This window comes from Dermacentor variabilis, chromosome 10, assembly GCF_050947875.1.
Source record: "Dermacentor variabilis isolate Ectoservices chromosome 10, ASM5094787v1, whole genome shotgun sequence".
NCBI lineage: Eukaryota > Metazoa > Arthropoda > Arachnida > Ixodida > Ixodidae > Dermacentor > Dermacentor variabilis.
Window position 1 is genome coordinate 23,781,529 of NC_134577.1, and position 25,715 is coordinate 23,807,243.

At 46.9% G+C, this 25,715-nt stretch overlaps 1 protein-coding gene across 2 annotated transcripts in view; it reads right to left on the reverse strand.

Moving 5' to 3' along the window:
* The window catches only part of LOC142560138 (phospholipid phosphatase 3-like), a 51,327-nt gene that overhangs the window by 16,317 nt on the left and 9,295 nt on the right, over positions 1 to 25,715 (reverse strand). For both annotated transcript variants that reach the window (XM_075671988.1, XM_075671987.1), the window contains exons 3-4: positions 1,948 to 2,108; positions 1,030 to 1,223 (exon numbers count right to left, since the gene is read on the reverse strand). In XM_075671988.1, the coding sequence (XP_075528103.1) occupies positions 1,030 to 1,223; positions 1,948 to 2,108 (355 nt within the window). The remainder of the gene's footprint in view (positions 1 to 1,029; positions 1,224 to 1,947; positions 2,109 to 25,715) is intronic.

A 25,715-nucleotide genomic window follows, 5' to 3' on the forward strand; every position in this document is an offset into this window, starting at 1 on the left:
CCTAATAGCATCACGTGGGCCCTCGCGCCGTGCATGAGCGCCATTTTTGCTCGAGAAGCATCTACGGAGTGGCGAGGAGCACATGTTGGCGCCGTTGCTACGCTCGAGCAGTGTAGGCGGCGCCACGGTCATGCAGGGAGCGTGAAAGAGAGGAGAAACGAGGAGGAGTGAAGGCGGAGGAGGAGAGTGTCGCTACTTTACGAAGTTTAAGGGGCTTTACGGCGCCCGCTACTACAGCGCCATCTCGTAGCGGGTCGCTGCCGTGGAGCACCTCTCGAGCGGCCCTCCGCTTCCCTCCTCACCATTTCGCCATATCCTCCTCCTCCGAATTCCTTCTCGCGCTCTCTTCGCTATCGCAGTTTTTCACGCTCCGCTCGTTCTTTCTGCCGGTTACGCCGACGCTCAACGCAAACGTGTGCCTACGAGCTGCGTTCTAAAATTGACGTGCATGTGCTTACATCTGTGCTGATGTAACCCCTCCTGTTTGCACCTGCAGTGCACTCTAAATAATAAAACAAAATAAACTAGCTCTATCATCGCATAACTCGTTCACACATTTCTTTGTTTCAGTCATCTGTTTCTTTATGCGTTACGCTAACCTTTTATCCTACACTCTAAAAAAATGAGTTACACTGTTCGGGGTTCTGCTTGCCCCCTAAACAATATAAGCTTCATCTATATCGAGTAAATTTTATTGCTTAGCACTCAGCGCTCGCTACTTCCTCCCAAGAACGCTACGCCATGCTGATAAGCGCGTGCACTTCGTGACCTAAAGGTGCTGGGAGCGCATCGTTGAAGAAAGGAAGTGCATCGCAAGATCAATCACGATTATTATTTTAGGACAAGATGCGTCTCAGGGTGCGCAAATTTTCATTAGCTCGCAGTACCACCTTACTGTCTATGCCCTCTTCTAGGGGCGACAACGATATCATCATCATCATAGTCAGCTGAATATTAATAACGATTAACACCAACAGGCTACATAACCAACATCTACCGCGCGATTAAAATGGAACGATATATAGTTACCCCTGCGAGCAGTCGAGCTTGTCCCAGTCGGGTCGGCACGAATCTAGGAAGTGTGGGCGGGGCTTGGTGACCAGCGACTTGACCACCTCGATGGCCACGGAGACCAGCTCCAGGCCGAGCACGTAGTGGCGCAGCGCGGACCGGACCAGCGGCCAGCTCACGGGGCCGTCGGCCCACCGCTCCACCAGGAACAGCTGCGCGCGCCAGAAGGGGGGGAAATGAAGAATTGGTTTCTAGAAATTGCGGACGCAGATACATGCTGGTCGCTGGTCGTGATGTTCAAACCGCGCTGTTTGATTGGGATCAGCTTGCTCAGTCAGCTCAATAGTGAGGTGGCGCCCGCTGTTAAACTCTCTACTGTTTGAGTGATTGATGTGATTGCACAGTTCATTGCAGCTCTATAAAGCACTATTGCAAGAACTACAACTGGGCCGACGCGGATACGCACTCGGATTCACAGGCAATCAATACGTGCGTCAGTCAAGTTGACATAGTGATAGCTAGTGCAGTAACGTCTGCTACGCAGACTTTCCTTCACTGATTGATTGGCCGGGCACTACTTCCCATGGCGACACACGGGTCACCAGACACATCAGTGAAGGGCGCCGCAGTAATTTCGCTGACCCGGGCTCGTTAGCGTAGGCCCGAAGCCCAGTATAGGCCATCTTAGCATTCCGCCCCCTCGCAATGAGACAGCAGCGCCTGGGAGTCGAACTCGTGACCTTGTGCACAGCAGCGGCATACGACACAGCCACTGCATCACACACCATCGGGACTTTTCTTGCGTAGTATACACTGAGCTTCGCGCTCTTCCGTCTTGCAGACGTGCACATAGTAGATAGCCGAGTCACGCGTATACAGTATATATACGCCCGTCCCGGACGCGCACACGTATAGGCAAGTCATGCGTATACGCACCAGAGGCCCCGGCAGCACGATGACTAGCGTCAGGATCTGCGTGAGCGTGACGGTGTCGCCTCGGAACGGGTGCCGGATGTGCGGGTCGTCGCAGCGGAAGCCCGGTAGCGTCTTGGGCATCAGGGCACCGCGCATGGACGCCACGCATATCGCCAGCAGACCTGCGTGACCGGTCTATTAGGTTCACAGTGTACACAAACACCCGATGCACTGTTAGGCGGCGCAAGCACAAGACAAAGAACTGAATCGGCCTGCAGCACTACTAAGGCGTATATATAGAGACACTCTGTGGAATGACACTGGAACGGTGTGAGTCCTTCGGCCACGAACTGTGAATAAAGCAGAACAGGAATAAAACCGGAAGTATGGCCGCTGTTATTCTCCGATAATACACTTGTTCCCCCCCCCCCTTTGTTGAAAGTGGGACTTTTGGAACAACACACTCCGGGTGTGACGCCACTCAAGCGCAAAAATAACGCGCCAACGATTAGCAGGACGCATTTGGCCAACGGATGACTAGGCGAGCCCATCTGACTCGCTTTACCTTACATGCTTAATTCCTTTGTATTCGTATTTCTTGTGTGTAAAATGTTCAGTGAAACACGTTTTCGCATAACCAATCTGCCTATGTGTATAACGAAGAAACGTGTGCGTCACTGGCTGTGCTTATCGAATGACGCACAGGTCTCCTCGATGCATTGCCTTAGCCACAGAGTTTCATACAATAATTGGCCACAGCGCTCCACTCTTGCTCTGGGCTTATCACGGAGGCAGTGATGGTTCTTGGCACTTTTGTCTTTCTTGAGGGCGACTGGCCTATGTGAACGCCTGTGACTCACTTAGGCCCTCCGTGTGCGTGCGCGAGCGCACTGCAGCCTTCCTCCCCCTCACCTCTCTCTATCTCATCTTTCTTTTCCCTGTCTCCCGTCCCCCAGAGTAGGGTAGCCAACCAGACGAATTTCTGGTTAACATCTCTGCCTTCTCTCTTTATTTCCTCCTCCTCCTCCTGCGCCACAAACGCTGAATTCCCGCTGATTAACGCCCCATGGTGCTGATAACTGCCCCATGCGATAAACCAGAAGCAAACAATAACAAACAAGCAGACCATTGCGCGTTTGCTTCTATGGTTGCAACTGTCCCTGCCAGACCTACGCGCTATACAGACACCTAACTGCATATACGTGGACCTGCACCGCGTGACCAGCACCGGATACAAGCGGCACAGGAACGACGGCGCTGATTATGTAAACACGAGTTACCTTAATGCACACCCAGCTACTCGCACGCGTGTGCACGATGCTTAATCCTCGCCAATCCGCGTACGGTGCAGCGAGACTCTCGCGACATGCGCCGCAGTGTTTGCCAACTAATCCGGGATAATCGCCCGGCGCTTTGGACATTGCCGGCTCCATTAGCGCGTAGCCTGCCTCGTTCGAATACGCCTCGTACGAAACTGCGTAAGAAATGCCCGCGCATAGCCGGTGCTGACGCAAGAACGAACGGCGCATACATGGTATGTATATGTTCTTTTTTTGTTTCCTTTAGCGAGCACCCAGTGGTTAAAGCGGGAACGTTTATTACCAGCTTTTTTTTCTCTCATTAATGAGAATACAGGTAACGTCTCCTCTAAAATAAAGGAAAGAGGGGAAAAAACGGGGATAAGAGGTTCGGTCCGCTCCTCTCCAACGATAATGAGCTTAACTCATTTCCAGCGTGAATAAAACATCCGATTAAAAGTTTAGTGTCTAAGGCAGAGGTTTTCAGGACAAGTTCGAGTAATAGAAAAGAAGAACGTTTTCGGGTGTCGTGGGGGAAAGACGAGAAATATATCGGCAAGACCGAGAGAAAGTTTAATGATAAGCGGAGGTCATCATTAAAGGTTATCAAGACTAGCTACAGGATTAGTATGCCGCCCTAGGTTTAGTATAGTACGGTGCGGGACGAAAAACAGAAGGCCAACACACAAACGTGCGAATTGTGCAGAGAAAAAAGAAAGCATCGACGATTAGTTAGCGTCGCTGACACTGATCGGTTTCGGTAAGACGTTAACTACTCAGTTCTGTACTATATTTTGGTTCATGCGCATTCTGAAACGTTCGCGCTCACCCCCCCCCCCCCCTCTTCGTATTGTTTCTGTTTTCTTTTCATGCAATACGCGTTATTATTAGTGTATTTTTGTTTATTCAGTAACAGTTATTCAACCATGTATCACGTACTATTTCTGAACCATGCGCGTATCGCCAAAAATGTGTTTCTTAATCTTGTTTTATATTTCTGATGCTACAGTGTAGACTAAGCGTTTCGTATTTGATTGTTACGTTTACTCCACTCTATGTAATCATTATCCCTTTCCCGTGGTAATGTCCCTTCGCAAGCGTTCGGACAAAGTAACTTAAGTAAATAAAGAAAGACATAAACGGCTGACTCTGGTGACTACACAAAACAATGCGGGCCTTGACGAAGATTTAAACGCCGAGGCGCTGAGCAAGGCACGGCTGACTGATAAGGACGCGTGCTGAAACGACTCTGCAAAACAAGTGTCCCACAGATCTCCGCGAGCGTTCAGGAACAAAAAAAAAAAAAAAAAAAAAAAAGCAAGTGCGCGTAGCGGCGTCTCCTCGCGTTTCTTCCTGAATATGGCTAATTATAAAATGCTTTATAATGCTCGAGAACAAACACTGCGATAGCCTTACACTTTACGCGGAGCCATTAACAAAGAGTTCGTAAGGTATGACTACCTCAGTGAACACACGAGTGACTGATTTTTAATGCAGACCGTTTAAAAAAAAACTCTTTCATTATGATTATCATTATTATCATTATTGACAGGAAATAGGGAGATGAAGTTCCGGGAGCCTAGTGGACCCCTGCGTCGTTGGCGCGGACAGAGCCCACTGTCACACGGTCAAGCACTAAGCGGTCAGGCATCGACGCACGCAACCTCTATACGCGGCGCGATATACTCGGAAGCTTCAACGATCAAAGCTGGCGCCTTGGTTGTGTACTGTCCCGTCGACCGACACGAAATTCTGCACTCCGCGATGCCGTATTACCCCTCCCCCCCCCCCCCCCCCCCCCCCCCCCCCCCCCCCTCCCCGTCCAAAGGCCCCTAAATAAATAAAAAGAAATCGCTGGTGACCCGAAAATGCGCTCGGGTTTTCTTTTTTTTTTTTCTTCTTTTGTTTAGAATCTCTGTAAATGAGTTATTTCTGGCGGCGCCGCGATCAAGCCGAAGTCGTGGCATTCTTCTCGGTTTATGGGTAGCGCATGGCACGGCACACCCCTGCAGGAGACTGGCGCGCAACGGACGTTGTTCGAAAGTTTCCAGCGCGCCTCCGGAAGCTTCGCGTGTCCCGAAATTGCCCCGACCGCGACAGTTGAGCGAAATTGAATTCCTCTGCATGGTGTATAGATTGTGGTGTGCGTGGCGCAGCAGCCGAAGACTGCGCTTCTCCACGGGCCGAGCGTATATATATATATATATATATATATATATATATATATATATATATATATATATATATATATATATATATATATCATAAGAAGCCAGCAAACACTGACACCAAGGACAACATAGGGGGAATTAGTTGTGCTTAACAAATGAAATAATTAAACGATAAATTAATGGAAATTCAAGTGGATCAAAAAAGAACTTGCCGCAGGTGGGAACCGAACCAACAACGATATGCGAAGGTTGTGGGTTCGGTTCCCACCTGCGGCAAGTTGTTTCTTCATCCACTTTCATTTCCCTTAATTTATCGTTTCCTTATTTCATTTATTAAGCGCAAGTATTTTCCCTATGTTGTCCTTGGCGTCAGTGTTTGTTGGCTTCATATGATACGACTAATAAAAATCGGGCCCCTCGGTTAACCCCCTTTCTTGATGAAGATGATGAAGAAATAAGCAGTTCATTCATTCATTCATTCATTCATTCATTCATTCATTCATTCATTCATTCATTCGTTCATTCATTCGTTCATTCATTCGTTCGTTCGTTCACCGTTTCTCCAACATATAGCGAGGGAAATGAGTTTGCGGTACATCAGCTTGGACACCAGTGGTTGAAGCAAAAAGATCTTCAGACTGAACGTCGAGGTGAAAAATGCGGTGTTCTGCGTCAGAATGCCTGGTCTCCCCCTTATATAAGGTTCTTATTTTTCTAGCTGCAGCAAATTTTTAAAAAGTGCCTGTGGCAGATAGCAGAATTCCATAACCCTTGATTTAAATTACTAGTTGAGGCAGCCATTATACTCCTTACGAGAAATAAAAACGCTCAATTCGATAATCAAAATGTTTACAGTAATTAACCGTGTAATTAATTATTTCACGGCGTGCATACTGCAATCTACTAATTGTACCTAGTGAGCATGCAAGGCATATCGACTTGGAACGAATTCTGAGGATGGCACCGATGTCGAGATATGCTCCGTCAAACTCAATTGCGGTAAAAAAATTCACTGTCGTTCCACTTACTCAAAAAGAGTGAGAGAGAACAACGGAAAATAAGCGCACTGGAAGAGACACACAACAGCCGAGAAAGGCACAGGACAGGTGAAGGAGAGACAGAGAGAGGGAAAAGAAAAGAAAAAGGAAAAACGCTGTTTTATGCACAGAAGCACACAAATAACTGGAACGACAATGCATATCGTCGGGCCTTTAGGAAACGAACCTCTCGAAACTGGCGCGGTTCTGAGAATTCGTTCAAAGTGGATATCGCCTTGAGAACACACCGGCTACAACTCGCAAATTTAAATGTGTGCCATCAGGTAATTATTTAAAAAGTTAGTGCAATTATGTTAGTTCATCGCTTCGGCATTTTATTTGCTCGTTGAAACAATGGTCGTCGCAATGACTAATTTAGTTCATTGATTAGAATTGTGCAATCTGCCATAGGCAATCATTTTTTTTTTTCAATTTAATCCAGCTAAAGCGCACGCGCGCGCACGCACACACCTGGTACGTAAGCATATACGGTGGCTCGCCGCAAAACTGGAACCGACGTCGCCACGCGCATACATTTTATTCGGTGGGCCTTTCCGTTCTCTCCTTATCCGCTCCCCTTAGAGGCAATTTCTAGCTGGTCTCCGACTCTTCTACTTACGTTGTAATATCAATAACAATAAGATCACAATAACAGGTTGGCCACGATCGAAATACACGAGATTTAGGACGGTCTCGCCAAACTCTGCTCCCGAGTTCGCAGCTGCTTTAATTCAGAAACCAAGCACACACGACATATCTTTCTCATCCTCTACGCTTCCCCGCCTTTTTTAACATTTACTTGGAACGTGGAGCATATAGCACTTTCTACAAGGTCACGTGCTCGGTCGATTTTTTTTCAGATGTCGCTCAGAGGGCATAAAAGCGGTATTCTAGGGAACTGTCCCGCGACCCGAATCGCACAACACAGAAGCAATGTGCAATGTAATCGAGAGTTCGACGGAAGCCCATGCTAATAATATACTATATTATACACTACACTATACCATACCACACTATACTAATACACAATCGATGTCGGCATCCCATCCCTACATACGGCACGATTTCCCGCGCAGTTGCAACAACACGTGCGCGCCATTGTACATACGGCCACGTTTAAGGGCCCGCCCCGCTTGTGGCGGCGTCTTTTGCGCGCTGCAGCAACTGCCCAGCCATAAAGCGCCCCTATAATTTGGCGCTGCGTGAATGTGGGCTTTGCCGCATCGAAGGCAGCCATTACGCAACGCAGAGCAACGGAAACAGACTTTCCCGGTAGCAACGAATATATATATATATATATATATATATATATATATATATATATATATATATATATAAATGGCAGAGCGAATGAATATGGATACATTAAGGAAGAACCGGAACATATTTGAAGCAAGGTTTACAGAACGAAGGCCAGAGGGAAATAAAGATCGAAGCAGTAAAGAGAGAGAGAGAAAAGAAAGAAGAAATGAAGCAAGCAAGGAAGTAAGAAATGAGCATGCAGGCAAAGAAAAGTGCGACGGAATCAAAGACAAGGAATGAAAGAAACAGGAAATAATAAAAAAGAAGGGCCAGAAACTAACAAACAAATAAACCTTGCAGCCAGTCGGGGTCAGGCAGACAGACAGACGGACAGAAAGAAAGTAAGACGCAGACAGCTAAAGAACACAATGGGAGAACAAATGAATGAACGCTACGAAGAAATTAAAGAAGAAAAAAACGCAGGGAGAAGGAACGACAGAAACAAGCGAACTACGAATGGAGACAACAATCGAAAGAAAGAGCAAGTACGCCCATCATCGCGAACAAAAGCCGCGCGAAACACAGGCCCGCGCTGTCCCGACGGTCGCGATCTTCTTTCGGGGCCCACCGCCGCCTCCATGATGAATGCGTCGGCGCCACGGACGACAGACAGCGACACACACAATAACGGGCAGGCAGTTCCGCCTAACACTACAGCAGAGGTGGGCGCGGTCTGCTTCGCGATCGGGTTGCGACGCCTTAACGCAACGCGGACTGAGTCGGACATCCCCAGCGCTGCGTGACGATTACCGGTTGCCGCACCGTGTATGTAGGGCTGGCCCGTGACGCAAGGGGGGCGCCAATCGCCGCGGGACGGTACGGGACGGTAAACGGCATCTTTAATCGCACCGCCGAGAGATGGAGACCTTATCGCTAGCGTGCCTCGCGACCAACGCTGCTGGACGGCTGGATCGTTTTGGCACGACGCCAGCGGAGAAGGAACGCATTAAAGGAGCACGCGACGACGTTAAGGATAATGGTTTCGCGGAACGGCCACACACGTGATTAAAAGAAAGGTGAACGGGACGGTTGTTGGGACGCAGAATGAAAGCATTCCGTCAATTTAGAAAGAATACGCCCCGACAGCACGTACCATCACGCCCGGAATGAAAGCAGACGCGTCTTACGCTTAATTACTTGAAAAATGCGATGTGGGGTCGAGGAGAAACCGCGGGCGCCAAATGTAATCTAGCTCTAACACAAAGCGCCTGTGAATGAATCTATACGGTGCGTATGACCTGAGTACAGTGGCGGATGGACGGATGGCTGGATACCATGAATGTTTCCTTTGAAACAGGATGGCGGTCGATGGTACCAAGCTGTTCATACGAGTGTGTACCTTTTAGCTGCGTTCATTATCAGCCTTTGAGACCATTGCATTAACGAACCATAGAAATCGATAGAAATTTTATCACTCTAATATCTATTCTTGATTTTCTCTGCTACTGCGCCTCCAGTACTCTACAGCCATCTATTACTATCCGCGACCGCAAATTCGCCCACCTTTAAACTACTATTCTTAAGGCTCATGGCCTCGGCCAGAGTTACTATACGTCGTCATTGACTTCTGCATGGATACTACGACGTGCAACAACGTAACCGGACGTTTTCCGTGGAAGGAGAAAAAATTGTCATTTAGTTTGCTTTCTCGAACATTCGTTGCGGTTATGTTCTGGCCTCAGACGTGCTGGATGTCACCACCTGAACGCAGCTGACCTCGTGCCACGATACCACAGGACTCCTGGCGTCATAGTTCTTACCAGCCCGCCCAGCTGTGTAATACGAAAATACTGTCAGCCGGCATGTCGTAGGGGGAGGGAGGTTGAAGGAGGTGGGTGGACAGGGCCTCTTTTCTGAATCTGTCAGTGGCGTGTGTGTGCGTGTGTGTGTGCGTGTGTGTGTGACGCATCGAATGTCACTCAAGATGGCTACCGAACCACACGAACATCAATGATCGTCGTCGACTTCTCGCGCTTCATCTTCATCGCAGACAGCGCCTCGTTGCAATATTATATATATAGGCTAAGAAAAGGGAAGGTGAATACAAGTAAAGAATCCTAACAACGAATTCAGCGTGTTGTCCTGTGAATGCTCTTTGTGTACCGTTTTTAGAGCTGTCTAAACTATGGCGAGCATCAACCGGGGTTGTTCCTATTTTGGACAGTGTCGCACTCCGCCGTATTGTCGAATTCCCCATCTCGTGAACTCTGATTGGTCCAGAGGGGCGAAACGGCCACTGCCATTGGCTTAAGAACGCCAACATGGCGGAATTCGACAACGTGACTGAATGTGACAGCGTCCATAACCGCAAGAGTTTCAAACAGCAACAACAGCAGCAGCAGCAGCAGCAACAACAACAACAACAAATGACCAGAGGAAACTGAGTAGCTAGTGTTTACGGTAACTGCAAGTATATATGGGAATGATGGGTGATACATAGATTGGTCTAAATGTTGTCCTTTTGGCTTCAAACGGCTTTGCGACTTTACGAAATTGACAATATTGAAACAAAATATTGCATTAGAAATGCAATACTTCGCACTCGTTATGCATGTGCTCAGAGGCTCATCGGGTAATCAGATTTCTCGGAAATTTTGAAACGCGAATCGTAATAAGTAACGCCACAAGAACGTCTGAAGCCGTTTGCGCGAATATTCGACAAATCAATGTAGCACTGCGCCTCTTTCTCATCGCAGCTGCTTGATTAGTAGCGCCAGGGTTCCCTCCAGCAGTAATTTTTGTACGACACCTTACACATCCAAAATAGTACACTGGCACAACTATTTTACACGGTTCCGAGTACTAGCACAACTTCCGCTATATAGTAGACTCCACCGAAACGGAACTCGAAGGGACAGGAACGTGCGCTCCATTAATCTGAAGTTTTTATTCAAGCGAATGACACAAAATTCACCAACAATCGTTCTATTCGGAAGGCGTCCGAGTGTCTTGATATTACCCTGGTGCAAAGAGAGACTTTACGGGCGCTGGGCTTCTCAAATCGTAGCCTCTTTGACGCAAGGTTGTGTCCATGCGCGCAAAAAGAAAGAAATCGCAATGATTCATACATACCAACTCGCCCAAACTGCCACGCTTTTGATTCTGCGCAGTGTTCGGGCTCATCACAGCGCTATATAGACTTTAAACTGCATAGCTTGTCGTTTGAACCGAATCAGAAACACCCACAGTAATACCTATGTCTTCGTCAATACGCAGAATTATAATAGTCGTTATCACGAGCTTCACCAATGATATTTTTTCAACTGTCTCGCCAGAACAGGTAACAAGGGCATCATCGGAGGTCTCTTATTCGTGGCTGTGTGAACTAAGCAACATTGACAGCCTGACCGCAAGATCGTACCTACTCCGTCCGTAGTGCTACTGTCTTCCTACTCGCGAATCATTATATTTTCCGAGCGAAGTCCTCATGATGTAAGCACCGTTGCAACTTCGACATCTTTAATTTTCACTAACCTTGCCGCAACGCCCTGATGGATTGTAATTTCTTGATTATTTATAACATCACCATTCGACCTGTTCGTCGGTTTTTTTTTTTTTTTTTCCTGTTCCGAACGCCGATGAGGTAGGTTGCATTGTCGGTAAGGTCACGTTTAACCGGAGTTCGCGCGCAGAAACGTGGTTTCCGTTTAACCGAACTTTGTTAACATTTTGCCCACATATGGGCGATCCACCAAGGTTGATACCACTGCCTCCTTTATCCGGCAGCTCGGGTTACGCGAGTTTCGTTGATCCAGAGTCCATTGTAGTTCCTCGCCGATCGCTGGTCGACTGGCTCAGGAACGGAGTTGTTGTGGCGAACTCGCAATTGGAGTGGGGCGGGCGGGGGGGGGGGAGGGAGGACTTCGTTTTAACCTCTTCCGCGAATTGTGCGACCGCGCCACATGAGAAACGTGGATTCCTGGCAACGGGAGTGAAACTCGGAACGAATGACGCCAATCGGCGTGTGACTTCCCTAGTCCCCCCCCCCCCTCCCCCCCGAGGGTTTTTCTCTTGGTTTTTTTTTTTTCTGTCCCCACCTTGGCTCAGACTGTCGCCGGAGGTCAAGAAAGGGTGGGAGAAACCGCGCGACCTTGCGGCGGTTAGCTTGCGGAACGCGCTTTCGTCGCCGTTGTCGTCACATGACCTTCCCACGACGGCGCCGTTGCAAGTTGCTGGCTCGTTCGCTGCTGTTACTTCGATCCCGAAAGATTAAAAAAAAATAATAAAGGATGAAGTATGAGGTACGTATATATAGGAGGTCTTGACGCTCCCTTGTAAAAAGACCGGTTCAGAAGACGTCCGACGAGAAGGCGATAAACAAGCCAGCGTTGTTCGTTTTCGATTAAGGCAAGCGTCCAGATTTACGCGTCGAACCACGAAAGTAAGGCAGAAAAAATAAGGAGTAATTTGTTTACGTTGCTTGCCTGACTTAAAAGAAGAAAAGAAAGAAAATAATCAAAATTGAAGACAGAAAAACAAACAACAGACAATGTGACGTTGGCGAGGAAAACCCAGCTCTGAACGAGTTACACGAGGGAGAGATAAACACATCGGATTTCTCTGTCCGAGCAGGTTGGCATGGCTTTCTGTTATGGGACAACGCCGGCAAGGATGTTTAGTTTAGTTTGATTACGCATACCGTTAGTCCTAGTACGCAGTGTACTAGGAAGAGCAAGAATGTCTAGAGAAGCGAGTATTGTGTAAGAAACTGACAACGGCAATGTAGTATATAGTGTAGTATAACCGGCGGCAATAGCCTGGAAGTTACATGGCGTTGCGCTTTTAAGCTTGAGGGCGCGGGTTCGAACCCCGCCGCGGCGGCCGCGTTTCGATAGGGGCCAAATGGAAAAAAAGAATTAGAAAAGCTCGTCTACTTAGACATACACACGTGAAAGAACCCCAGGCGGTCAAAATTATTCCCGAGTCCCCCATGCACTACGGCGTGCCTCATATCAGATCGTGATTTTGGCCCATAAAAATATAGAATTAAGTTATTTTTAATATATAAAAGAATAGTTTACCGGTTCCCATGTGAAAAAAAAAAAAAGATTTCGGCAAGCACCTTAAGTGACACAGCGATCGACGTTGTAACATATGTTTAAAACTTATGACTGGGTCGGAGGAGAAAACACAAGACAGCGACATCCGATTCACGGATGCGAGGCATGCAACTCGCTTTCAACCAACAAAAGAGGAACCACTAAAGGAATCACAACAAAAGAATAACACCGCATTCATGACTGCGAGATGGAAAAAAATATCACTCGCAGCTAATACAGTCGAGCGCCTGCTACAACGGATGCGTCTACAAGGAGCAAATGACCTGTATATAACGAAGGAGAAATTCTGTTCCGGTTCTACTGTGAGCTCTGCCGTGCGCGACCTTTACAACGAAATGACCTGTATAATGAATAATTTCGGAGGCCCAAACTGCTACGTCACGAAGGCGTTTGACTGCATTGAAAAGCCGCCAAAGGACGTGCGACTGGTAATGCACACGCATAGCCAATCTATTCCATGTTTTATCGCGTTTTGCTGGACCCAACAAAAGAATTCACTCACTCACTCACTCACTCACTCACTCACTCACTCACTCACTCACTCACTCACTCACTCACTCACTCACTCACTCACTCACACACTCACTCACTCACTCACTCACTCACTCTTCCACGTGGTTATTTGACCTGCTGGCGTGAACGAAGAAAGCATTCCGCTTCATACGCGAGTCAACATTACTGCACGAATGGAATTCTAGCCCATGTCTGAGTGCTTCCCAGTAGCTTAAAGGACTCTGACGACGAGTACGATAATGATTAGGACGAAGATTATGAATGTGCCATCACGTTCGATAACAGCGCGTTGTAACTGTCCCACAGTTTCTTTCTTTTTTTTGTCTATTCAACAAGTCACGCGCATACTTCGACAGCTCGCTCCAGTAGTCAGTGCACGCACAGCATCGATCCCGAAGCCAATGTCCGTTTACCGCTGCGCCCGTCAGCGCCAAGGCGTGAGCAGTAACACTATACAGCTGGCTGCGTACAGCGCCAGCGAGAGCAGATACGGCAACAACAAAACGACCTGCGTTCCCTTAGTAAAAGCAAACAGCGACTCGCGTCGACCCATCTATATATCCACGTGCACAGATTGCCACCTGTTCGACGCGAACATGCAAGACATGAATAACGAAAACAGAAAAAAGAAAAACAGGGACCAAATTATAGCCCTTTGCGTGAAGTCGATCCCGTTCCATGCCGGACGAATGAGATAGGCGCATGAGTATAAGCTACGTGTACGCTAGAAAAAACATTTGAAGCGAAATGTATGAACGTGACAGGAGTGTATAGGTAAGAAGAACCTGAGGCAGGAAGGTAGTGGTACTCCGGGATTCAGTGTATACACCCTTGACGCGTCCACGCGGCACCGCCAGGTCTGGAAGCCATAGCGATCTATAAGCGACCTCTTGGCGGTTTCTGAATACAAGCGAATAAAAAAAAATAATAAGCAATAAAGCAACCAGTCTTCGTTAATGCGCTTTCGAAGAATCTTGTTTGTTTATTTTTGTTTATTTTTATTTTTTTGCGCGTGGATGATCGACACGATTGCTTCAGTGCTTTAACCGTAGCCGAAAGGAGTAATTGAAACCCTGGCCATAAATAGTCTGCATTTTGTCGAAGTACAAGTCACATGCACGTTCGGAGATTAAAAAAAAAAGAAAATTAACCGACATGTAAATACACTTTGCTATCATAGGGATTCCTTTTGGCTACCTCATACTAAGGGAGGCTAATTAATCGTCTGCTTGTGGCAATTGACAGGATCGACTTATGTCTGGTTTCACAGCGAAAACAGCTCAGATGCTGCCGTCTGCCAGTTCTGTTTTTCCAAATGAGAGTTAAATGAACTCGCAAAAGATCTTCGGCACCTTGCTGTGTTTTCGAGGCTGGCTTCATTTTTTCTCCTTCGTGCGCGCACGTGTAACGTGTTTCCAGTGATCCGAACAAACTGATTTGACACACACACACACACTATGGGCTCAGGGTGGAATTATGCTCTGTAAGCCTCATATGTGGAATTGCTAAATTCAATATAGCCATTAACAAACGCTTCACGCTCGCCTTCTCCTAGCATGTTTGATATGCAGCTATGTATTATGACATAATTAAGTGGCGTCTAGGTGATTATATATAGGCAAGTTAATATGCGAAGGAGCATCGCACACAGATTAAATAATTATGTGCAATTATGGTCCGTCTTTCTGTTAACAGCTTCGTTTCTAAAGCGCCAGACAAACGCGAAATGTCCACCAAGTTGGCGAAAGATGCAGCAGCAGGAGGCAACGACGGCCATAAACGATGGTTCAAGATCAACTACGCGTATCATGTTTTATTCAGCGATACAATAACGTGTAGGCTTGCATATTTAGAAGGCCTAAGATTATTCAACGACAAGACAGCATGACGATCCTACTACCCTAAGCCGTCTCCTACCTAAGTGCTCTTAAGAGTATGACCGTAATAACGGCACTGCGTTTAATAATGTTCCTTTCTTTTTTCTTTTCAAAGATCTCGCTTTGTCCGTGGTTCGAATGTTTGCTTCAGGTCCAGCCGTTCTTCAGCCGTCATGTTAAGCAAATATACAACTTTATTCTCTTCAGTGCCGCCCGCTGTCAGTCATTTGAGGAGTGTGCGGACTTACGGGAGCCGAGCTCTGTCACATCCAACTAGAGCGTCCGTTGCGTAGCATGGGAATGGCCCTCCATTTTGCCTTCCAGATCTCCCATCGCCTTCTTTTGGCACATGGACATGTGTCGATCTCACATCTCCGACCCAAAATTTAAAGGCGCGCTGTGCAGACTCATAGGTTACCTCTGGCGACGTTGCCTTGCATTGTGTATAGGACATATTGCCATGGCTTTGTTGTCCTCTGGCTGGTTGTTTGCGAAGCGACTCTCGAGGGAGGTTCACACATTGCCCACACAGGCAATGTGCGAGGCTCGCCTGTAGTGCTTCCGTATACACAGAACTAGAAGAATAATTGGCAGGATACTTTCGGCAGGATACTTCGAGCCCGAGCTCGTTCTGCGTGGTTCCAAAAACAATGTTCGCCCTGTAGTTTGCAAAGAGCGGAAAAAATAAACCGTGAAACTGTCGCTAGACTCTCTTGCCCGAGTAAGAGCAACGGCGTTAGCCGTAATGTTTATGCCTGCCTGTGATCGACAATATGTTAGGGAAACTATAGTTCCTACAGCAGCCGAGCAAACCCGTATCTCTTTGCGGTAGAGAAATGGACACATCACTGCTTGTGCATGTATTTTTCTTTCGCTGGCGAAAATGGACGAATAGTTTCTATATGTGTATCTGGCAGAGAGGCTCTATAGGGTCACTCACCCATACATTCCGTATAACACCGCCGATGTGACATCGCCCAATATGAGTTCTCTCGTGTCTGTTTTGACAGCGGGATTAAGGAAAGGACTACTAGTGCATGGGAATGTAACTGTAGCCTGTGTGCGGCTGGTTCACAAGTAGGAACTATACTCCAACACTACAGCTGATAACGTTAATTGTCAGCCGGGTACGCCCTAGTTTCACGGGCGCTCTTTAACCACGGTTCGCGTACGTCACTTACAAACTACACAGACGTCATACTTTGTGGCATAGAAAAAAGGAAATCAGTGACAGGCATTCCACTAACTACGGTTCAGAAGCATGCGTTTAGTTTTGCTTTGTGACAGCATAGGCCCGACACATACCCATACACAATATATATATATATATATATATATATATATATATATATATATATATATATATATATATATATATATATATATATATATATATATATATATATATATATATATATATATATATATATATATATATATATATAATTACGCGGACACGCTAACCGCTGGTTTAAGCTGGACTTGTTTTACGTTACAGGGCAGTATAGCGGGCGTGCGTTCAGCCATCAACTATACAGCCGTAGGCAAACAGCGCACGCCACTAAATTAACAATTGTCAGACGAGAACAAACAGTCGCACACTCTCGGTGGCATTAGGCTTATAGAATAGTTTATATGACAGGAATAATTTCCTGTCGTTCTCCAAGATGAAAAAAAAAAAAAGAACGCGTGGAAGCCAGCTCCATTAGACTGCACATTTTCATTATGAAATACGTTATTTAATACTGCGATATGAATGCTAAAACGGAATAGTTATGCAGTTAGCGTCGCGAAGAGCTTCTATGTAACCACTTTTAATGACGCACGAAGTTCGCCGCGAAAGGAAAGCGGCTCTCATTTGTAACCATGATGGCCACTCGTGTGGTTGACTAGTTCATTGACGTCATTAGCGTTCACGGGGCGCGTTCGGACTGAGCAATCTGCAGACGTCGCTATCACTTTCTTTTTTCAATTTGCAACTGTAATTGTCTGCGTTCTAGTCCAGGGTATACCGGTACTAAGCCCTTAAACAATGCAGTGGAACAGTCTGGAGTTACACACGAAGGAGGAAAGAGGTCATGTCTCTCTAAAGACGTGCGTACCGTATTGAAATGTGTCGACGTTTTCGCAGCTCGATATTCGAGACATCGGAAGTTGCGCGTTAGAGATCAGAACATATATATATATATATATATATATATATATATATATATATATATATATATATATATATATAGAGAGAGAGAGAGAGAGAGAGAGAGTCTGTGTAACTCCAGACTGTTCCACTGCATTGTTTAAGGGCTTAGTACCGGTATACCCTGGACTAGAACGCAGAAAATCACAGTTGCAAATCGAAAAAAGAAAGCGATAGCGATTGCTCGATCCAGATTGCTCGATCCGAACGCGCCTCGCGAACGCTAATGACGTCAATGAGCTAGTCAACCGCACGAGTGGCCGTTATGGTTACAAATGAGAGCCACTTTCCTTTCGCGGCCAACTTCGTGCGTCATTAAAAGGGGTTACATAGAAGCTCTTTGCGACGCTAACTGCATAACTATTCCGTTTTACCATTCCTATATAGCAGTAATAAGTAACGACTACATTCTTTTTCTATCTCTCTCTCTATTTCTTTTACCTCGCTGGGTACCTCGAACATCGTCCGCTTCGCCCATAGGCCGTTTTAGCCGAGCTCGGCGGAGTTAAGTGCGCGTCAGGCGCGCAAGACGTTGCCCTCCGGCATAGCCGATATCGAACCTTGAAAACGAGACGGCGATGACTGTGAAGCAGACACAGATGTAGCGTATAGGCTTCGAGGCCTATGCAAGGACGTAACCTTATTACCGATGCAGTGGTTACGGCATTGGGGTTGCTATTTCGGTCCTTACATAAGGAGATCATTAGACAACGATATATATACATATATATATTTTTTTTTTGGATACAGCCGCAACTAAGCCAGTTTTTAAAGGGAAGCTTTCTTTGTCCTACACCACTTAACAGCAGGGCGCATACAGTGATCTTAATTGACTACTAATACAATTGACTTAATATATAATTGACTTAATACAAAGCAACGAATGAGGCAAGCTGTAATGTTGCGTTTACCTTCCCGTTGTAGGGTTACAAAATGCAGGAAAGACATTCAAAATCTCGGGTGCTCTGATCTTGTTAGTATGAATACTGAAGCAGTGGACTACATATAATTCCTGCAAATGTTTGTATTTCTGGACGCTCGTGAAAGGAGAACAAGAATATTCTTCATAACGCGCTTGTTCGTACATGTTGCTAGCACGGTAATGAGAATTCCGCGTGATATTTTATGTAGTCGAATACTGCGCTTAATTTCGTCTCTTAATCCACCCGAAAGCTTCCTGCAGTGTTGATTTCTTTCGAAATCCGCGAGAAACGGAAGCGGTACGTTCATGTTCGCGTTAACGAGGGCACACTGCCCGTAGAGAGAGAGAGAGAGAGAGAGAGAGAGAGAGAGAGAGAGAGAGAGAGAGAGAGAGAGAGGAAGCAGGGAGGTTAACCAGAGGTGAGTTTCCGGTAGTACAGTATACGTATACACTTTCTATACAGTACAGATGTGTCTTATTATGCACCTGTTGCGTTCTAAATCTCACCGTACAATTTACTGAAATTAGTTTTGGTACGTTAATTTACTGCTGTGCGGTTGCGAACGCTTCCCAATCTAAGGCGTTTAGTGTAACTGTAGAACCTGCAGGGAAATGACCCATTGGAATTGGTCTGTTGAAAGAAAAAAGAAAAGTTTTGCGAGCACAGCGCGACGTTTGTTGGGACCACAGCGCTGCGCAGCACAAGCACGACGTATAAACACCACCGATGCTTAACACCACTGTTGCCTAACGGTGGTCACAGAACCAATGAGCTACAAAGCCAATTCGGGCCGCTTACTTGCATCTTTTTTAAATATTGAACTACGTTGTACAGACAACTACTTCCGAAGAAACTTACCGCCAATTACTCTGTCAGTTACCGCCAATTGTTGTGTCATGTCGCTAAAAAAAAGTCGCTGGTGGCTAACAGACGAGAAAGTCGCCAAATCTGACGACAAAACCGATAATTGCAGTAAAACACGTTGTGGGGCTAGTAGGTGCATAGCTTTCAGAAGATGAAGCGCCAACAGTGACGGCTCACTAAACAGGAACAAAGACAGGACAAAGCGCTACCATTCTATATGCCAACAAAGACGGGAAGCGCCTTGTCAGGTCTTTGTTCCTTCCTATAGTGTGCTGTCAACTGTTGGCACTTGATATTAAAAAAAAAAAATCAATAGAATGGCAACACTGGACTGATGGGAGTCACCGAACCTTGCTGATTTGATCGCGTGCCGAGCTCATGGGCGGACGCGTGACTGCTACGCTTCAAAACGCGTTGCCGAAGCGGAACGCTCTCACAGCGTTTAATGAACCTCGCTTCACGAATGCTTCGCTTCGCATTGATTTGAACACGTGCGTTGGGTTTGCACAATTTTCTGTTGCTCCGTTTCATTATTGCTAATTATGAGACACGTGGAAAAGAGAGCTTCGCGAAACGCTATAAGGCGCCAGAAAATGGTGAACAAAAGAGCAGGTCCGAGAGAGACAGAGAGAGAGAGAGAGAGAGAGAGAGAGAGAGAGAGGGGGGGGGAAGGTACGCTATTCAGAGGTGGGCCCGGTTTGCTACCCTGTGCTGGAGAGAGAGAGAGAGAAATAAAGGAAGGTACGTTAATCAGAAGTGGGCCCGGTGTGCTACCCTGTGCTAGAGAGAGAGAGAGAGAGAAAAGGCAGGGAGGTTAACAAGCGCACGTCCGGTTTGCTACCCTGCCCATGGGGAAGGAGTATGGGAATAGCCAGATAACCAAACGAAAGGGACCCGCCGTGGTTGCTCAGTGGCTATGGTGTTGGGCTGCTGAGCACGAGGTCGCGGGATCGAATCCCGGCCACGGCGGCCGCATTTCGATGGGGGCGAAATGCGAAAACACCCGTGTGCTTAGATTTAGGTGCACGTTAAAGAACCCCAGGTGGTCAAAATTTCCGGAGTCCTCCACTACGGCGTGCCTCATAATCAGAAAGTGGTTTTGGCACGTAAAACCCCAAATATTATTATTAAACGAAAGGGGAATCAAAGAAAGCAAGGGGGAGGGTGCAGAGGAGGACGCATCTCTCGCAGGTAGCGCCGGCAGAGCACTGCCAAAGACTATTATTGGTCCTCAGGTGACGGGCGACAGTCCAGCCGATGAAGTGCAACGCTCTGCGTTCTTGACTCTCCCCGCTGCTGCACGAACAGATAGATGCAAGGAAGGCGAATGCTTCGCTAAAACGGTGGCGGCGGACGTACCGCCGTGCTTTCCGTTGAAGACCTAAAGAACAGCGGAGTGAGAGTGCTTGCGTTTTAACACTGTACAGTAACAACAATAATAACGCGACAGCGTTAGGGGGTCCCCGTGTACCGTTGTCAGATGGGAACAGGACTTGGCAACCAGAGGCGCCGCGTCCCAGAGCTTTCATGTACTCATCAACCCAGCATCATTCGATACATTGACCCCGGTACTCCCCCACAACCCGGGCTGACTGGGTGGGGGGACTTGGTTCGGGCCAACGGTCCTTCCCGGACAAGGGGGCTGTTGTGGTGCAGTCCAACTGAGGGACTGCACTCAACACACAAACAGCCATGTCGGTCTTGCAGGGCACAAGCCTGACTGACCCTCGGACTGCCCTGACGCAAAAGAGGTCAAGGCATACAACCATGGAGACCACCAAAGCCGTCCGCGGAGCAGCGCGACCACTTGAGGGTGCGCCACCACCGGTTCCAGCTCTGGGTTCCACTGAGCCAAACAAAACTCCGTAGATCGACTGGCGCACACGGCCGAGTCGTGCGACCTTTGGAGCATGCATCATAACTTAATGGATAGCCTTCCACCTGACTCGTCAAAAATCACGGCAGGACCCCGTGTCGCCGAAAATCGTGTGTGATACGGCACTGACAGAAAGAATTCCGAACCAAGTTCCGAACCACGCAAACCCAACCACTCTTCCACCACCAAAGTTGCTCACAACTTGTCCTTCTTTCTTTACAAAGTTATTCCTCGGAATTTTGAGAAGGCCGCCCACAAACAAATGTAATGGAAAAAAGAACACCGACAGCGCATATCTTTTATGTCGGCGCTTCCGAGACTGAAATATTAAAAGTGCGAAACCGGCGAAAGAGGCCGCGTTTCTATCAGAAAGCTATCAGGCAGGCCGTCCGCGCATGCGTCGCTTCGCGGAACCGGGTTAGACACGGCGAGAGACTGACGTCACCTGTTGCGTCATCGCGTAGCGCGCCAGAGCGTTGAGTTACGTTATTGATGCAGCGAAGAATAAGGCTCTCGGAGAATTGAGCATCGTCAGCGTGAATCACCGACGCTAACGCCGCCGCGGTGGCATCCGCCACGTGGAAATCGAAATTAACGCTTTCCCGGATCGGTGATGTCAAACAGCTGACCTCAATAACGACGACCAAACACCGCTAATGAACGGCGTTTATAAAGGTCCGATGTCTACGACGTGTTTCTTTCTCCCGACACAACTTCCGCCGCATTCAACCAGCACAGCCTTCGATATCCGTATTCTAAATCCAGAGGACGTCACTCTATCTTAGCACGTTTAAATTAACCTTACAAGGTTTACTTTTATGTCCCATGACATACATTCAAGTGAATGAACACGAAAGGTTTCCAACTGTGCTTGCCACTCCTAAAGGAGACTGGCCGAGTGTGAAAGTGTTAATTAACGTGCCTGCTTATTGACTTGGCCCCAAAAAGAATAGCTTTTTGTTTTGTTACAGTTAATCACTAATGAACATTTTGTGCTCCTGACGCATAATGTTGAGGTGCTATATTAATCATTACACGATCCAAGTGATGGGCGTTTGTAAGACTGCGAAATAAAAAAAAATTAATGTCATCGGCATAAATTACGTGTTCTGCATCAGGAGCGATCATTTCGCTGACGTTAATGTAGAAGTTAAAAAGATCCGTTATCTTGCACATAAAGTGCCTGCATTCCATATGACAAGTACGATTTTATAAGGGACATTATAGAGTTTGGACTTATTCAGTAAGGTTAAATGGTTGAGGCGTCAAAAGCCTTGGAAATGTCAAGGTATAAACAAGCGACATTTCTTTTTCTGACGCTTGCATAACTAATTCTTGCGTTAAAAGTGCATGCTCTGTAGCTCTGTCCCTCTGCGGAAACCAAAAGTTTATGTGAAATGAGGGAAAATTCATTAGCAAATTTTGTATAAGACCAGCTATGTATTATATATATTTTTTTAATATTTTCGAAAATGCCGGTAGAATGGACATGGGCCCGTAATTTGTCAAGTCATTCTTATCTCCCCCCTTAAAAAGCGCAGTACTAACCCTCGATATTTGCATCGTTCTTTTTTTTTTTTTTTTTTTAGAAACGCGCAAGATTATTTTGAACTAGAGCGCTGTGCCGACACAGAAGGCGAGGATCTACCCGTCAAGTGCTTTTCGAATACCACGAGATGTCATGAAAATCCAGCCCGCAGCGTCAACGCGCCAACCTACAACCCGCGGTCTTATAACTTGCAATCGGTGTTTAAGCAACGAATTGCAGAATTTTACGACATCAAATATGAGGAGACTATTTACATCGCTCACGTCCATGGACATACTGTGCTTCCAGCACTTTGGTATTCGAAAAAGAAAATTTCTTTAACGTTGGTAACATGCTATAGCTGGGAATAAGAACTGACCTGAAAAAGCATTTTATCATCCTTGAGCTATCTTCGAGTATCAGGAAGGTGTCCTCAACTTCACTCTCTGTTGGCAAGATGGTATACCTTTTTACTAAAAATAGAGCACCCTGATTACCCAGGTATCTAGCACCGAGCCGCGAGTTGGGCTATACCGCCTATTTCGACGTAGAGAGGCGTCTCGATTGGCCCGGCCTTTGCCGAATTCGCGAACCCAAACGCCGGCTGAGTGACGCGAGCATATATCGCAGGAATTACGAGATGCGAAGCCCGCCGCGAACACAGCAGGAAATAGCTCTCTCTCTCTCTCTCTCTCTCTCTCTCTCTCTCTCTCTCTCTCTCTCTCTCTCTCTCTCTCTCTCTCTCTCGAGTTCGGTATCGTTTCATTTCCTGCGCGCGCTCTCGTTTCCTAGTCGATCACCTTTCGGAGACGGGATCCATTCCTAACTTCCGGTGGACGACCGGCGTCGGTCTACGTATACTCGCCGCATCCACACGCGTGCGCTGATTGGGCACGACGTTCCGTGTCGTTCGACCATTGGTTGTTGCGGTGTCGCGTGATGACCCCCCCCCCCAGACCCCCCTCACGCGGTGTCGCGTGAGGGGGGTCTGGATACTCTAACAAAAGAAATGTGACTACCAGCCTGGTGCGCATTGTAGGCTTGCGGGAAAGATCAACTTTGCCAATTTTTGCACTTGCTTGACCGTATTGCTGTGTATACCCCCTTCCCATTTCTCGTTCATTACGCTTTCGTTGAGCCTATATACTGTGTTGCGAAATTCTGATGGTTGAAACTTTCCTTCTGACTTCGCTCTCTATAGCCCACTGTTATTAGAAATAAAAAGCGGTTATTGCAAATAACGATCCTCGACAGTTCTACAACGATGCAGTTTAATGGCGTTCTCCGTCTGCTTTTGCTGATTGCCCTGTACAGACTGCTGTGGGCTTCAAACAAGGTGCTTTCTCAAGAGTAGCTTTTATCTACAGCGTCCTCTATCAGATCGATGGAGAGCAAATTATTATTATTATAATTATTATTATTATTATTATTATTATTATTATTATTATTATTATTATTATTATTATTATTATTATTATTATTAAAGTAGTGCTTAAAATGAGAAGTACGCAGGATAGTCATGTCATGTGAGCTTCTCGTTCTCGTCGCGAGCCCTTATATAGCGCTTAAAACGCGCCACGATCCTGCAGTTCTGCAGGCATCTCGCCAACGGAAATCGTACGCCTACTTAAGGAGCAGCAGCAGCAGAAGCAGCCTCTAAGAAAACGGAAATCTGTCGAGCCAGTGTCGTCGTTAATGCGAGGTCCCGTTATTCGGTGACGTCAACCCACTTGCAAATCACTCCGGGAACTGGCGGCGATATATTCTTGCTTCGCTTTGAAAGAAAAGAAGAAGGATAAACAAAAAGGCGGAAAAAAAAAAAGGACACCGAGTGAACAACGTTGTATAGATATAGCTCAAATTGTAATCTATCTACACAGTCTCTTCGCGTAGAGAATTATTATGCACTCGATTGAGAGCGGCTGAAAAGCTTCGCTGGAAACGTTTCTTTCTTTCTTTTTCTCTTTTGTCGCTCGCTAGGCTGCTTAATGCGGGGCAGCTGCGTAATCCGCAATCGTTAATGAAAATTCTGTCAGAAGAAGGCATGTCACGATGACTGTCGGCATTAATGCGATTAGCATTCTACGGCGATATAGGGCACATCCTAAGACAACGTTATGTACTGTCTGTAGCGGACGAAGTATACGCTGTGAAATAATTGACACCCATAAAAGTACATAAGAGTGTAAATATGCCTATAACTCCGACTCGGACACCTTTTCGGACGTGAGGGTGTGAGCTATAGACCTATTTACACCCTTATTCACTGTTACACTTTTAAGGGCGTATAGATAATATTTAATGGCAGGAAGGTGGAGAGGGTGAGCCTGAGTAATGTGCCTCTAGCCTACTATACTCCACGCTGGGGAAGGGGTTTAGGGAATAACAGAGGTAGGATGGGAAGAGGAAGGAGGGTGGTGGTATTGCAAATACGATGAGGGCTGCACGGCATACACTGTTTCTGTGCATTGCGTACGCGTACACTTCACACCACAGCACAGTCATCTTGGCGAGTAGGGGTAGAAGTTACTGCAGTGTAACCAGGAGGCCGTCTAAGCGTAAATAGTTTAACAGTGTAGGCTATAGGAATATGCTGATCGCATTAATGCACAACCCATGCACGGACCACAGCGCCAGCACAGAACACGGCGATCACACCTTCGGACGCCACAAAGCTTCAATGAACGCGGCCTCCCAGTCGGCAGCCAGTTCTGTCCCGGAGCAACGTGGAATTGGGGTTCAGCATATGTGTGGCTTCGAATGAACTACGGCGCGATTGTGTATAGACATCGCTTTCAAGCGCGAGGCTTTATTTTCGCTGTCAGGCGAGAAGAGCGCACGTTCACGCTTTTATCATTCGGGCATGCACCTATGGAGCGCGCTCGCAGAGAACCGATGGAGGTTAGAGATAAAGATACCAACACCAAAGGAGGAGGGGGGGGGGGGGACTTTTCAGATAAGCTGTCACTCAAATCGGCTGCACGCAAACTAAGGTTCCGCACGAAATTGAAATAACGAAGTCGCAACATCCAAAACAAAGCCTAAAGACGCCGAAGTGGGGCAATATGCATCTTTTGTCGCCATGTGAGGTTAGCTATAACGTTCATCTTCTTAATCTAATTACACGATCACTTAAGTATTACGTA